The sequence below is a fragment of the Castanea sativa genome, chromosome 1 (assembly GCF_040712315.1).
Source record: "Castanea sativa cultivar Marrone di Chiusa Pesio chromosome 1, ASM4071231v1".
Lineage (NCBI taxonomy): Eukaryota > Viridiplantae > Streptophyta > Magnoliopsida > Fagales > Fagaceae > Castanea > Castanea sativa.
Window position 1 is genome coordinate 24260032 of NC_134013.1, and position 14173 is coordinate 24274204.

At 35.3% G+C, this 14173-nt stretch overlaps 1 protein-coding gene across 3 annotated transcripts; it reads right to left on the minus strand.

The window, feature by feature from the left end:
- Nucleotides 1-77: 77 nt before the first annotated feature.
- Nucleotides 78-12526, minus strand: LOC142626259 (putative polyamine transporter At1g31830). Of its 3 annotated transcripts, XM_075800077.1 has the most exons (3): nt 2420-2667; nt 2194-2293; nt 78-1922 (listed from the first exon to the last, which is right to left on the minus strand). In XM_075800077.1, the coding sequence occupies exon 3, from the start codon at nt 1881-1883 to the stop codon at nt 465-467; it is 1419 nt and encodes a 472-aa protein (XP_075656192.1). In that variant the 5' UTR covers nt 1884-1922; nt 2194-2293; nt 2420-2667; the 3' UTR covers nt 78-464. The 3 variants fall into 3 exon arrangements, with proteins under 3 accessions (XP_075656192.1, XP_075656178.1, XP_075656188.1); XM_075800063.1 differs by lacking the exons at nt 2194-2293; nt 2420-2667 and adding an exon at nt 12270-12526; XM_075800073.1 differs by lacking the exon at nt 2194-2293.
- Nucleotides 12527-14173: the final 1647 nt, after the last annotated feature.

The window sequence follows — 14173 nt, forward strand, 5'->3', positions numbered from 1 at the left end:
AGATTGAATACACAGCCCCAAGACAACTACAATGAATAGCATTAGCAAAGCAAAGATGCTTCCCCAACATGTAATAACTTATTTTAAAGATTACTAAAATCACAACCCTTCATTCCAACATTGTGTCAATACTGAACGTCAGGAATTAGTTAAAAAAGAAACAGTGTTAAAATCTACTAAAACCAAATTTATGTATTCCTTGTACGTTCACTAATGTCTCAACTTTCAATCCTCCCTCCCATCTATCATCAGCCAAAAAACAAAGATGATAAACAGCTAGTAACTGCAGATAGCTACGTGCCAAAAGAATGCAAATGAGTAAATTAGATAACAGTGCTACCTTGCATTCCAGATGTCAACAAATATTATGCCAACTTGATAATTGTGGCATGTGGGTACTTGTCACGCAGCTTAGCACCATCACAGTGGAATATTTCCCGTGCATATTTATAAATCAGAACGCATTAATCTATTAAGGCATCATTGCTGGATTGATTACTACCATGAAGATCTGGGAGGTCAGAACTAACGGAGAACTTGATCCATCTCTTTCTCTCCGCATACTTGAGACAGGGCTGCATCACAAGGCCAATTACCACAGCACCAATACTTACAAGAAATACCTTGAGTGTGGAAAGAGCCAACACAATGCAGATCAATATGGTTGGTGGAATACACATAAGAATGGCTCCAATTGTTCCCACGGGTATCTTGTAAGGCCGAGATGCAAATGGATGTTTTACTCGTAACCATACAAATGCTAGGAATTCCAAAATCATTCCGAAACAGTACAAGAAATTTTCTGCTGCTACAATCTCTTGGAAGCTCAGCCATGACAGCAAGAGCACACCAGAAGCTGAGAATAGAATCCCTATTAGAGGAGTTCCATAACGAGACCTCTTGCCAAAGAACTCAGGTAGCATCCCTCGTTCCGCCATACCCAAAAGTTGGAAAGAGTCACTGCTCATTTCAGCTACAAACATCCCCATATTCGACATTGCTGAAGCACCTTGGATCCACCATCTCAACCAAACTCCCCCAATAATTTTAGCAATATCCGAGAAATACCCATCAGTCCACAACTCACGGTTGACTGGAACAGCACCAATACCAATTAAAAGAGGGAAGAAATATCCAAGAACTACCAATATCAAAGCATAAAGCAGAGCCTTTGGAAGTGTTCTCTTTGGGTTGTCCACCTCACCAGCAAGGGTGCTTATTGAGTCCCAATAATTTAGATTCCAAAATAAAGTGTTTAAATACAAATTCCAGTCCACATTATGTAGATTTACCTCTAACCATCTAGAAGGCTCCAGCTTTGGAATTGCCACAAGCCCCATAACTACGAAAGGAAGAATTGAGAAAATTCCTAAAAGAACAGCAACCCATCCCACAATGGTCAATCCCCTATAGTTCATGTAAGTGAGGATAACAGTCAAAGCTAACACAGCTAGGATTCTCGGTAAACCACCACCTAAAGCCGGGATTGCCGACTTCAAATAATCAAGAAACAAAACCGGGTAGAGCGCATTATCAATAACCCCACTTAGCCATTTCATCCAACCTTGCTGAAACCCCCAATATGGACCCAATGCAGCCGAAACCCAAACCACATAACCACCATTCTCGGGAAACATGGTACCCATCTCAGCAGTTATTAATGCCTCAGGAACACTCCATATGAAGGGGAAGACCAAGAAGCCGATAAGGGCTAAAAGAGGACCAGCTGCACCCACAGTGTCCTCAATCCCAAATGGCCCCCCAGAAACCTCATAGAAGATGAGGAACACAAGAGGCAGAACTGAAACTTTCTTGAAGTTATCTACCCTAGGAAGAGGTACTGCACCAACTGACACATATTCATCACCACTATAGTCTCCCATTGCAATAGATGCTTGCCTATTTGATGTGTTCCTCAATTTCTGCATGCATCATCGTGTTCTCAATAAATTAAACATTGGGATTTCTCTCTGATATAACAATTTTATTTTTATTTAAAAAAAAACACACACTTGAAACAAACACCAGGTATAATCTCGCAAGTGAATAATAAAAGAAATTTTGCATACAGATACCAAGCATTTCTCAAATTAAACATATAAATGAGCAATATGCAACAAAATAACAAATGGGTTTTATGAGATTACAAGTAAATATAACCGTACAAAAGGAATTTCAAAATTAACAACTTACCACAGAAATACAAAAAGGATGTGGGTCGCTTGCAAATTTGGAATGAAAATAAAGCAATTATATAAACAAAATCCAAAGAATGAATAGAGGAGTGAGATATCTGGAAAAAAAAAAAAAAAAAAAAAAAAAAACCTTCAAAGATTTATTAGAAATGGGTAAACACCAGAAACGAAGGGTGAAATTGAGGAGCGACGAGATAATAGAAGAAATGAGAAATGAAACGAACCATGAAAGAAATGAAACTCCTTATGGTTATATGGGGTGGACCAGATAAGTTTGCTCTTGCAGAACCGAACCAAATTCGATGCTCAAATCAAAATCATACTACACTACTACACCTCTCTCACCTCCCACTCACCCCTGTCTCTTTCTGTGTGTGTAGTAGCAGTGTTTGTGTCAGACAGAGGGAGAAGAGATCCTCAACTAATGCACGGTTGCACCTTACCCTTCTAACTTTATTTGTCTCTCTTTAACTTTTTTTAGTTAGTGCTTGGTTCTTTTCAGCTGCTCCAGGTATCTTTTCTTTTCTTTTTTTTTTAATTTTTATTTATTTATTTAAGGACTCCAGCTAATTCAATATAATGCCACTTATAAAATTATTTAAGAGTAATATTTAAACAAATCGCATGACTTATTGATAGAAGTTGTATATCTATATGGCTATTAGTCCTAGCAACAATCTAAATTTACATGAGTTTAAATAATCTCATGTGGGTGATTTTTAGAGTTAGATGTGCAAAATTTAACCAAACTTTAGCAAAGTTTATATCTTAAACATTACTATTTTATTCAACCCCAATTATTTTAATCTCACAAAACATAGAGAAAGAATAAAAACAAAAAAGAATAGGGATAGAATAAATTTTTTTTAAATAAAGTGGTAACCGGTTAAGAGAATAATTTTTTTTTTTTTTGACTAAGAATAGAATAAAATATTAAATATAGAGTATATTGATAAAGTAGTTATATAAAATAGATAAAATAGTTTTTTTTTTAATGGTGAAACTTTTGAAAATATTCATTCCACAAAAGAAATTGAATTACAACAGAGGGGGAGCAAGGGGAATGGCAAAGCATTACAACGATTCATTAAGAATGACATGCTTGTTAAAAGGGGACCCTTTCCACACTTGAGTGTAACCCGAAAGCCTTGCTTCTCTGGCCAGTTCTTGGGCAGCTTTATTGCCATCCCTTTTCAAGTGTTGGAACAAACACCAATCGAAGGAGAGCTTTGCCGATCTGATGTCGTGGAGAATATGCCCAATTTCGCTGCTGTCTTGACTTGTGTTCAAGGATTGGATGAGGGAGAGAGAGTCCGATTCGAAGATAGCATGGGATATTTCCATTTCAGAAGCAAACAGGACCCCCTAGTGTAGTGCAAAGGCCTCTATGGTTTCTGCTGTGTAGACCGCAAGGAGAGTCTTGTTCATTGCAGTGAAGGGATTGCCAAAACAGTCTCTAATTACCACCCCAATGCCAGATTTCCTGCCATCATTAGAGGCAGCTCCATCTACATTAATCTTAAAGAAACTAGGAGGGGAGTAATCCATCTAGTAGCGAGGGGGGCTTGAGAGAGGTGGGTTGTGGGGGTTGCATCTATGTAGTCTAGGAAGGACCTTACTGCAATGTCCCAAATCTGAGCTAGGAAGGGGGTGCCAAAATTATTATGTACAGCTTGATTACAATTTCCCCATATGGATCAGGCAACCATGAAGAAGAGTTCTAAGTCTTGAGGGGTGCCTTTATCAATGAGCTTGAGTGCGAGGTCAGCAATGTCTTGAGAAAAGGCTAAGAAGTCCATAGGACAACCATGCCAGCAGCCCCAAGTATGCTTTGCTTGACTGCAATGCAGGAGAGCATGAGGGAGCGATTCTAATTCCCTATCACAAAGAGGGCAAAAACCACTGGTATTCATACTCTGGTGGCAAAGATTGACTGTGGTAGGGAGGGCATTCAAGCAGGCATGCCATGCAAAATTCTGATCCTAGGGGGGATTTTTAGATGCCAAATCTTCCTCCACAGATGGGAACCTGGGGTGCTTAAGGAGCATTCCCCTTCCATATTCGAGGTAACCAGATTTGTTGCGATGTAGTAGGCACTCTAGACTGTGAAGGTGGTCTTTTTGTTTCCAGTCCATATAAGTTTGTCCTCGGGGAGATTAAAGCTCAAAGGAATCCTTAAGATTGCCTCAGCTTCGGATGGGAGGAACAAGGAGTGTATAACATTGACCTTCCACCAACAGGTATCCTTGTTAATAAGGGATGAAACCATGTGGAAGTCAGCAAACTCTTTAACAGGGGAGATCACTTTGTATGTGGATGGGGTTGGAAGCCACTTGTCCTCCCAAATGTGGATCTTTCGACCATTGCCGATCTGTCATCTTGTGCCTTGCTGATTACATCCAGGCTGTTATGAATACTATGCCAAGCATAGGATGGGTTGCTCCCTTTCTTCGAATTAAGCACATCATCAAAAGGGAAGTATCTAGCCTTGTAGACCTGAGCCATCAAAGTATCGGGGTTTTTAAGGATTCTCCACCCTTGCTTAGCTAGCATGGCCAAGTTAAATGCTTAAAGATTACGAAACCCCATACCTCCACTTTGCTTCGACTTGCACATATTTTTCCAACTCACTCAAGCTAACTTGTATTCCTATTTTCTTTGCCCCCACCAAAAGTTTTACATCATACCCTCAAGGTCATCACATAGGCTCTTGGGCAATTGGAAATAGCTCATGGTGTAGGTTAGCATTGCTTGAGCCACTGCTTTGATGAGAATTTCTCTTCCCCCAGTGGAGAGGAGCTTTTCTTTCCATCCGGAAAGCTTCTTCCCCACCTTCTCTTTGATTTTGACAAATACTTGAGTTTTTGACTTCCCAATAATAGAGGGCAGCCCAAGATATTTATTGTGTCGTGTGCCCTGCATTGGTCCTAGAATGTTTTAGATCTCCTCCTTAGATTCCTAAGTGGTGTTTGGGCTAAAAAAAACAAAGGACTTATCTGTATTAACTTTCTATCTGGAGGCAGCTTCGTATTTGCCCAGGATTTCAACTGGCAGGATTTGCAGCACATCTTTGAAGACAAGAAGCAATACCTTCGGGTGTGTATGTGATACTTCCACTGTTCCAGGCAGTTTTAATGACTACCTTTTAACCATCTCTCTTTGTTGAAAGTGCCTCAAAATGGAATCAGTATTTGCGTGGTTGTGAGGGAGGAGTTGTGTCAGTGATCATGAGCACACAATGATTCGAAGTAGACTTAACCAAGTGGTGAACTCTAGAATTTCCAAAATGGTTAAGCCACTCAGTGGTAGCAAAAGCTCTGTCCAGGTGAAGATAGATTCTGCTCTCGCCCTCTTGCATATTACACCATGTGAACCTTGGGCCACAGAAGCCAAGATCTTGGAAGCCACACCGATCAGCTGCTTGTTTAAAGCCTTCCATCTGATGTTGAGTTATTTGCCTTCCACCTAATTTTTCATTACAAGACATAATCTCATTAAATCACCGCAGCAAAACCAGGGTAGAGAGTATTGGTTATTTAAATAGGAAAGTAGGGACCAAGATTCCCCCCTCATATGAGTTTTGGGATGCCCATAGAAGTTGGTGAATCTCCAAGAAAAGGCTTTAAGTGATTCGGTGATAATTGCATCTATGTGATTTTTTGAAAAACTCTTGATCTCCAATGTTACCTCCTTAGACCATAAGAGTGCTAAACCTGCACTTTGCCCCGGACTAGGGACAATTAGCCCATTTGAGAAACCAAGCTTAAACTTTATTTTCTCCATGCGTTTCAACTTTGCCTTTGTCTCCACTTGGAAGACGATGTTGGGATTCCAGCGCTGTACGTAATTGCGGAGCGCATGAACTATCCGAGGGGTCCCAATTCCCCGACAGTTCTAGCATAGGGAATTCATTGTTCCCAGCGGTGCTGCCATGCAACCACCGTTGATAAAGAGGGTGTGTAGTCAGTGCCTTCATGCTGGGCATCGCAGAGCTTCTTCTTAGGCTTACCAAGATCTTCTTCATCAGAAAAATCCAGTCTGCCTATTCTTTTAGAGCCACTAAGTTTCCTTGGGACATGCATCTCAAGATCTTGGTCTTGTTGCCCCTTTTCTCTTGCAAACGTTTTCAAATTTCCTTTCTTTTCGGGCTGCCCAATTTTAACCGAACTCGATGGTGCAATAGACCCATTTGGATGTGAGGAAAGGGCCTTCATGGGCTTCAGGGGATTGGTAACTTCTTGGGCTTCTTGGGTGGGACACTTTTGGAGGCCGAAGGTGGAAGACTCGTCCATAAGACCCAAGCTTGAGGCATACGCAAGGTTTTCATCATGTGAGGGCTTACCCGTGTATGGCGTGGTGTCTCGGTTTTCTACTCTGTCCCATCAGCTTTTTCTGATGTCGTGCCCCTTGAGCTCTGACTTCCTTTAGGGGTTGGGCTTATCACCCGTTGGTCCATCCCTGGATCTATTGGGTCGGACTATTCTAACGTCCACTTTTTGCTCCGCCCCCGGTTTTCCCCTTCGCCTAGACCTCCGCTGTTTAAAGATCTGGGCTTGTCTAGACTAGTCTTTGAGTTTGCGTTTGCCCTTAACCACTCTCCATACTAATTTAGGGACTCAGGATTGGAATGTAGGTTTAGGCAGTGTTTTTGATCGTGGCCAAGGATTCCACAGTGAAAACAAAATTTGGGGAGTCTCTCGTACTTGAAAGTGATCCAAACCTTTTTCCCATCCAAATTGACAATCTTGCCTCCCCTCCAAAGCAATTTATCAATGGGCAAGTCCACTCGCACCCGCATGAACTTTGCTTGCTCCGATAGCCATGAACGCTTGTCAGTTTTGATGTACCTACCAGGCTATTCCCCACGTCCTTACCCACTTCTTTTGTCATGTGTTCGAACGGGAGGCCCTAGACTTGGACCAAGAAAGGAGAATGGGTAAAGGATATGTTTGAAATTGATAGAACTTTCCTCCATCTACAAAGGAGGAGCAGGTTATTTTCAAAATTCCATGGACCATTCCTTTCAACCCACTCAAGTTGATATTCTGAACCAAACTTGAACTGAAATATGTTTTTCCCAACGTCAACTATTCTTAGCTCAGACCCCATTTTCCACATTGATCTAAGAGTGCTCTTTAGAGCACGGTATTTTTGGTGCCTGTTTGCTAGAAGTCACCCGAAGAGGCTTAGAGCACATTCCTCTAGAAAATCGGACTTACTCATTGTTGTAATGATGATTTCTTCTTCTTCCTCCTTTGTTAGGCGAAGGTGTTGGAGACTGTCTATTACTTCCTGATCCATATGTGCCCAAAAATAGGCAATGCCTAAGGGCATGCCTAGGGATGACCCTCCGTGAGGTTCAGGGGGAGGGAAGGCTCGGGTTAGGCCGAGAGGGAGAAACTCCTACCAAGGGAGAGCTTTCTTAGTTTTTTTTTTTTTTTTTGGCATTTATGAATGTGAATACTGAATACCTACATGGGATGTCTCACTAAGATAAAAGAGATCAAAACAACAAAAAAACAAACGTATAAATTTTAACCAAACTTTAGCAAAGTTTACATCTTAAACATCATTATTTTATTTCACCTCAATTATTTTGATCTCACAAAATATAAAGAAAGAATTAAAAAAAAAATCAAAAGAGAATAGAGATAGAATAAATTTTTTATTGTAAATAAAAGTGGTAACTGGTAAGAGAATAAAATATTAAATGTATGGTGTATTAATAAATAATTATGTAAAATAGATAAAATAGATTTTTTTTTTTTTTTGGCATTTATGAATGTGAATATTACAGAATACCTATGTGAGATGCCTCATACTTGTGACTTGTCAGATAAAAGAGACCAAAATAACAAACAAACAAAAGTGTAAAATTTGGAGTTCCAAAATTGAGCAATTTTGAGATGTCCCACTCCCACACTTGTGAGATGAAGAGATATAAAAACAACACACTAAAATGTGAAAATGGGTACTCCCAAAATTAAAATAGAAAAAAACGTATCTACTATCCGACATATTAGATTTTTATTTAAGTGAAGAAGAAGAAGAATAGATGCAACTCATAAAAAGTATTTCTTTTAGTTTGGTATAACTTATTTTCGTTGGCTTATTTTAAAGAATTAATTAGGCAAAAATAGAATTGAATATTGAAAGAGTGGCCTTTAGAGAGTCGTGTTTAAGACTTACAAGTAAATAAACACATCAGCTTCAAAAAGAATACAAAAATACAATCGTATCCCTAATAGTGTCTTCTTAACTGTGAGGAGGGATATGATGTTTTAATTGGCTTCAAAATAAATAAATAAATAAGAGAGAGAAACCAAGCCAAACATACATTTCCATTTATTCATTTATTTATTTTTAAATGAAGAAGATAAAATAATTTGATAATTAGGAAGGAAGGAAGGAAGGATTTGGACCCTGATTATGGTTTATAAGTATTTATTATAAACCCAAAAAAAGAAAAAAAAATTATATTAATCTAACTTCTAAAGTACCTTATCCATTTATAAGCACATTTCTCCATGACTTTCATTTGTTTAAATGTTTTTCCAAACGTTCACCTTTTTTCAATTATAATTTTATGCTTTTATGATTTTTTTAATGAGTAACAGAAAGGATTTTATAAATATATTTTTTCTTTTAATGAGTAACAGAAAGGATTTTATAACTTTATTCTTTTATGATATGTATATACAATTTCTTTCTTCTTTAATTTCATCATTCCGAGATAAAATTATTAATATCTTTTCAGACTTGGTAAGTTTAACCTCAAAGGGTTGATAAGAGATTAGAATTACTGATCTCCACTTCATAAGACGTGGTCACAACCAATTAAATACTTTATAATTTAGATCATGTGCCTAACTTGATTATGGCTTTCCAGTATGAAAACTCTTTAATCATACAAGTCAAGCCGATGCTTGTGACTTTCAATAACAAGAAACGATATTTGGCTTTTCCATCAAAAAGTAAAATAACTTTTCAAACTTTGAATACTTGTCTCTTGCAAATTTCTATCCTTTATGATGGGATTTGAAAATTTATTATTTCTTCAGCATTCTATGGAAGCAAACTTCAAGTTAAAATTTAAAATAATTGTTTTAATCAGGCTAATAATTTATGAGTTAAACAATTGAAGGTCTCTTTCACTGCCTCGCCCACCCCAAAAGATATCTAGGACCACATAAATGGAAATTGGTGAAATAAATTTAAAACTTTGAATGGCATATTTAGTTCATAAATTTCTACTTTTTTTTTTTTCAAAATTGCTCTTATACTTTAAAATATTTTCTAAAAAGTCTGGAAGGATGGCTTGCCATCCATCCATCCAAATATAAGTTAGCTCTTAGCTCTTTATTTATCTATTTATTTCATGTCTTTAGTAACTCCGCAAGAGAAATGGATACTTAATAGTTATACTAGAGGTATTACAAATTTTACCATATAAATCTCACAAAACAATGTATCTAACTTTTATAGATTATAATTAAAACTATAATTAACAATAATATTGGAATATATTTAGATTATATGTAAGCCTTGTTCTAATTGCATCACTCCCACGCTTGAAATAATATTTAATATCAAATGATAACACGTAAGTCGTATCTAAATTCAATAATTGAGAAATATGTGTACAAAATAATCATATTAGCATTCTACCAGTACTTTGAAAGGTCTTAGTGGGATGATTATTTTTGTACACATATATATTTTATATATTAAATTTTGATATGACTGACATGTTATTATTTAATACCAAATACTATCTTTCTCACATTGTCACTACCAAACATTGCGATAAGAAACAAGAGTGGGTTCTACGTGGGCTTCAAGTTGGTGTGATTGGAATATTTCATGTTTCCATTATCAAGATGTGCAAATTTGGAACTTTTTCTGAATGATGAGCAGGAAATAGCATCACCTCTTAGGAAGAGGTAAAAAAAATCTATGTATTATTTTTGAGAAGAAAAAAAATAAACTACGTATTATGGTTCAGGATATTTGTGTTTGTTGTTGTTTTTTATATATTTATTTTAAATAAAGAGTATTATTATTATTATTATTATTATTATTATTATTAGGTAAATTTTTAAAACCAAATAGTGTATTTCATCCCTATTTACTATTTAGTAAATATTTACTATTATTGTGGCCTAAATAATGAATATAGGGCTCCTTAGTCCTTAGCCTAAGGTTGTGCTACGAGCCTACGATTTTGGTGTTTTTAATAGATTGGGTTTGGATCAGAAAAGATTTGTTTTTATTTTTATTTTTATTTTTAGAGAAGGGCTCATGCTGCTATATTATGGGTCAGGCTTGAGTTCAGTATCTAGTAGTATTGGATCCATTAAAATGATAGCATGTGTTCACTTTAGACACATATCACTATATAACCAGGTCTAATGTACCAAATACATTAAACCTAAACCACACCAAATTCCTATATTATATACCACGTAAAGATAAAGTGTCGGTATTTTAAAGACTTGACTTACAAAAAATTTAAGAAAAAAAATATTTGACCAAATTATTGAACTTATCACGCAATTTTTCGACCATTCAAGTATTCAACCATGTGCACTACACCTACTACGGGCAGCCATGCATGTCAACTGGGTACTCCTAAAAGGCAAGAATCTTGCAACGGAGAAGGTTCCCACAGTGTCCTCACCAACATCCAAAATTCTCTCATACAATTTGCATGACCTCTCAGCATCAAATCATATTCTTATCCAACAGTATCACATGCCTTATAATAAGGTGACATCATTTTACATGGATATGCACTAAAGCTATTTTTATTAAGCATTATTATTATTATTATTATTATTATTATTCACAACTTGACATATTATATTAAGTGTGACTTAGTATTTGCTTTATTCGTTGACATATTAGTTGGGGTGAAATTGGATGTATTTCTAAACTTACTAATTCACATCAAATCAATTCGTGTCTACTGTCTAGTGTTCAAATTTCAATGCTTTGGGGTCTTTGTTCTTAATTTTTCAAAGCTCTAGGATGATAGTTCAATGGTAGCTTATATGTATGGTGTTTCATATATGTGGTTCCAACCTTATATCCATTTCTCCCTCCCTCACTCTCTTACTGGGTGCTTATCTTAAAAAAAATGACAATTTAAATTCAAAAATTCAAAAATAATTTATTAAAAGAAATTGGCTGAAATGTTAAACTTGTTATCTAAGTTTCACCATTATTCATTTTAGTCCTTTAAATTTTAAATTTATTTAATTAAGAGCTTTTCATCAACTTTCGTTTAATGTTGCGGTTTGTCTAAATTTTTAATTAAAAAATCCAATTAATGATTAGAATGAACAAAAAAAAAATTAGAGGGTTGTAATGAATTCTTTTAAAAATTAGAGAGTGCTTTGCATTTTAGCTAAAGAAATTCAAAACTTGAAGAGTCAAAGAGTTTTATACTTAGAACTATCACTTCTTAGTACTTTTATTTATTTTTAACAGAAAATAAATGTTTAGAATTTAAATTCATCATCTTCAATTGTAACCATCCAACTATCAAAATAAAAATAAAATAAAATAAAAAACCCTATAAGCTTTTCTAAAATTATTTTATTAAAAAAGAAAACTTAAACAACATCATCATTCGTCACAGGCCACGTGTGGCCACAAATCACCACATGAACTGTAAACAAAGAATTGTTTTTCTTTCCACTTGAACCCAGACAGTGGAGACTTGAGAACAGAAGTACAGAACCCACCTACCCTACCCAACCTTTCTCGCATTTTCTGATCATTCCTCTTCTCGGCGTCTGACTTAAACTCAAACACAAAACCCTAAACCCCACCCTGGTGGATTATACAACTTCAGATCTATCTCTAGGATTCAGTAGCAAATATATCAACGGTGATGGCAGCATATATATATATATATGCATATATAGAGATCAAGGGAGCTAGGAGAGAGGTGTGGACGTGTGGTTTTTAAAACAATTAACAAAACAAGAACAAAAAATCTTCTTTGTACAGAGAATGACACACAATTACACAAAGAATAAGAGAGAGAGAGAGAGATGGAATGCATACCTTATCATCAATATTATTCTCAGAATTAGTATTATGTGGTGGTGTTGGCCCGTTGTTGTTGTTACTACTCGTCTCTGAAGAAGGAGGCATCTCAGGTTGAATCATAAAGTCACCGGATTGTTGATTGGCTCGGACATCGAGACCTCCCACTGGTGCTTGCATAGCCGTACTTTGAGATCTCACTTCACTTCTTTCTTAATTTCCTCCCTTGTTTTTTAGCATCACAATATATGAACCAAGTTTTCAAGTTTCAACGCATATTGGTGAACTTATAACACACATTATATATAATTTATATACAGACAGATAGTGAACAAGGAAAGAGATATATAAAAATAAAAGGCTACTAATTAAATATACGATATTGCTGCGGATATTGCGATGGTTTTTTTTTTTCTTTTCAATGTTCTAATTTTACTGTTATTATGCTTACATGTGTGGTTTTATATGATAAATATTTTATGATGGTTATCAGTTATACTTAATCATGTAGTCTGTGATAAATATGTAGTATTCTGTGATTTGTTGACTCATAAAATTAAATCACAACTCATAACAATATAGTATGGGCAGCTAGCGATGCAGCCAAATTATTTCTTGCACGTATGCTTAAATAGGTTTTGATAATTCTCCACACAAAAAAAAATGATAATATAAGAGTATAAATGAGTGTTTGATAATGTTGTTCTAGTAATATTGTTTGTATTTTTTAAAAATACGTGGGATGAAAAAATATATGAAAACAAATATAATGTTATTTAAATACTGAAAATTGTTATTTTAGTTACTATACTAATTTAAATGTTGTTTAAACACTGACAGGTCCTACCCAATTTCGAGACTCTTCTTCCACTTTCAGAATAGATTAAAAGCAACTTGTCCTACCTTCTCTTGACATTTTGTTTTCAAAACTAAATGGGGATGTTTGGTACTTGAAGAAGAAATCCTAAAATGGTTATTCCAATAATAATTCTACTATTTCGTTATAACTTATAAGTAATTGTCATTGATTAGGTAATGTAATTCCCTTGATACAATGACATGGGATACAAGAACCAATATCTTAAGGAATACAAGAAATTTGGAAAATGGAATAGCCATTCCAGTTTAATGATAACACAAAAATAGAATTTTAAATTTGTAATTAATCTACCACTTTTTTTTTAGAGTAATTTTACGAACACAAACTATTTTATAATATTTTTACAAAACGTTAATGTGATCAACTTCTTATTAATTTTCATCTAAGCCTACTATTAATGTAACAATTTTTATAAAATAATTTAAAGCCTGTTTAGTAGGCCATTTTAAACACACTTTTGAGTATTTTAAACACACTTACACACTTTTTCATACACTTTTTCACCTACACATATATCAAAAACACTCAAACAACATTACTCAAACTCATCTACCAAACACCCCCTTATATTTCTAACATTATCTTTTTTAAATGGTATAATTTATATATATATATATATATATATATTTTACTGACGTATATCTTTAAGAAATTAAAAATATATATCTTAACGTATATATTAGTAAACTGTAGTATTAAAATTTTTATTGGGATTTGAACAGGGCCCTTTTTGTACATGGTGATGAAATCTGATCAAATCCAATAAAATAAAGCAAAAGCCTCTACCGACTCTCTATCATTTGACATGTTCATTGAGTGTTTGACGAGTGGCAACTTTCTTAATCTACTCAGAATTACGTAGAGTACTAATGCCACATGGAAATTTAATATAATTGTTATATGTCATGTCATTTTTATATATATGTCATGTGTCAATGAATTTAAATATGTATTATTTAATATTTTGATGTGTGCTTAAATTACTCCTAAGAATATTCTTTATATGGTCAAAGACTCAAAGCATGCCAAACGTGGATTCCTT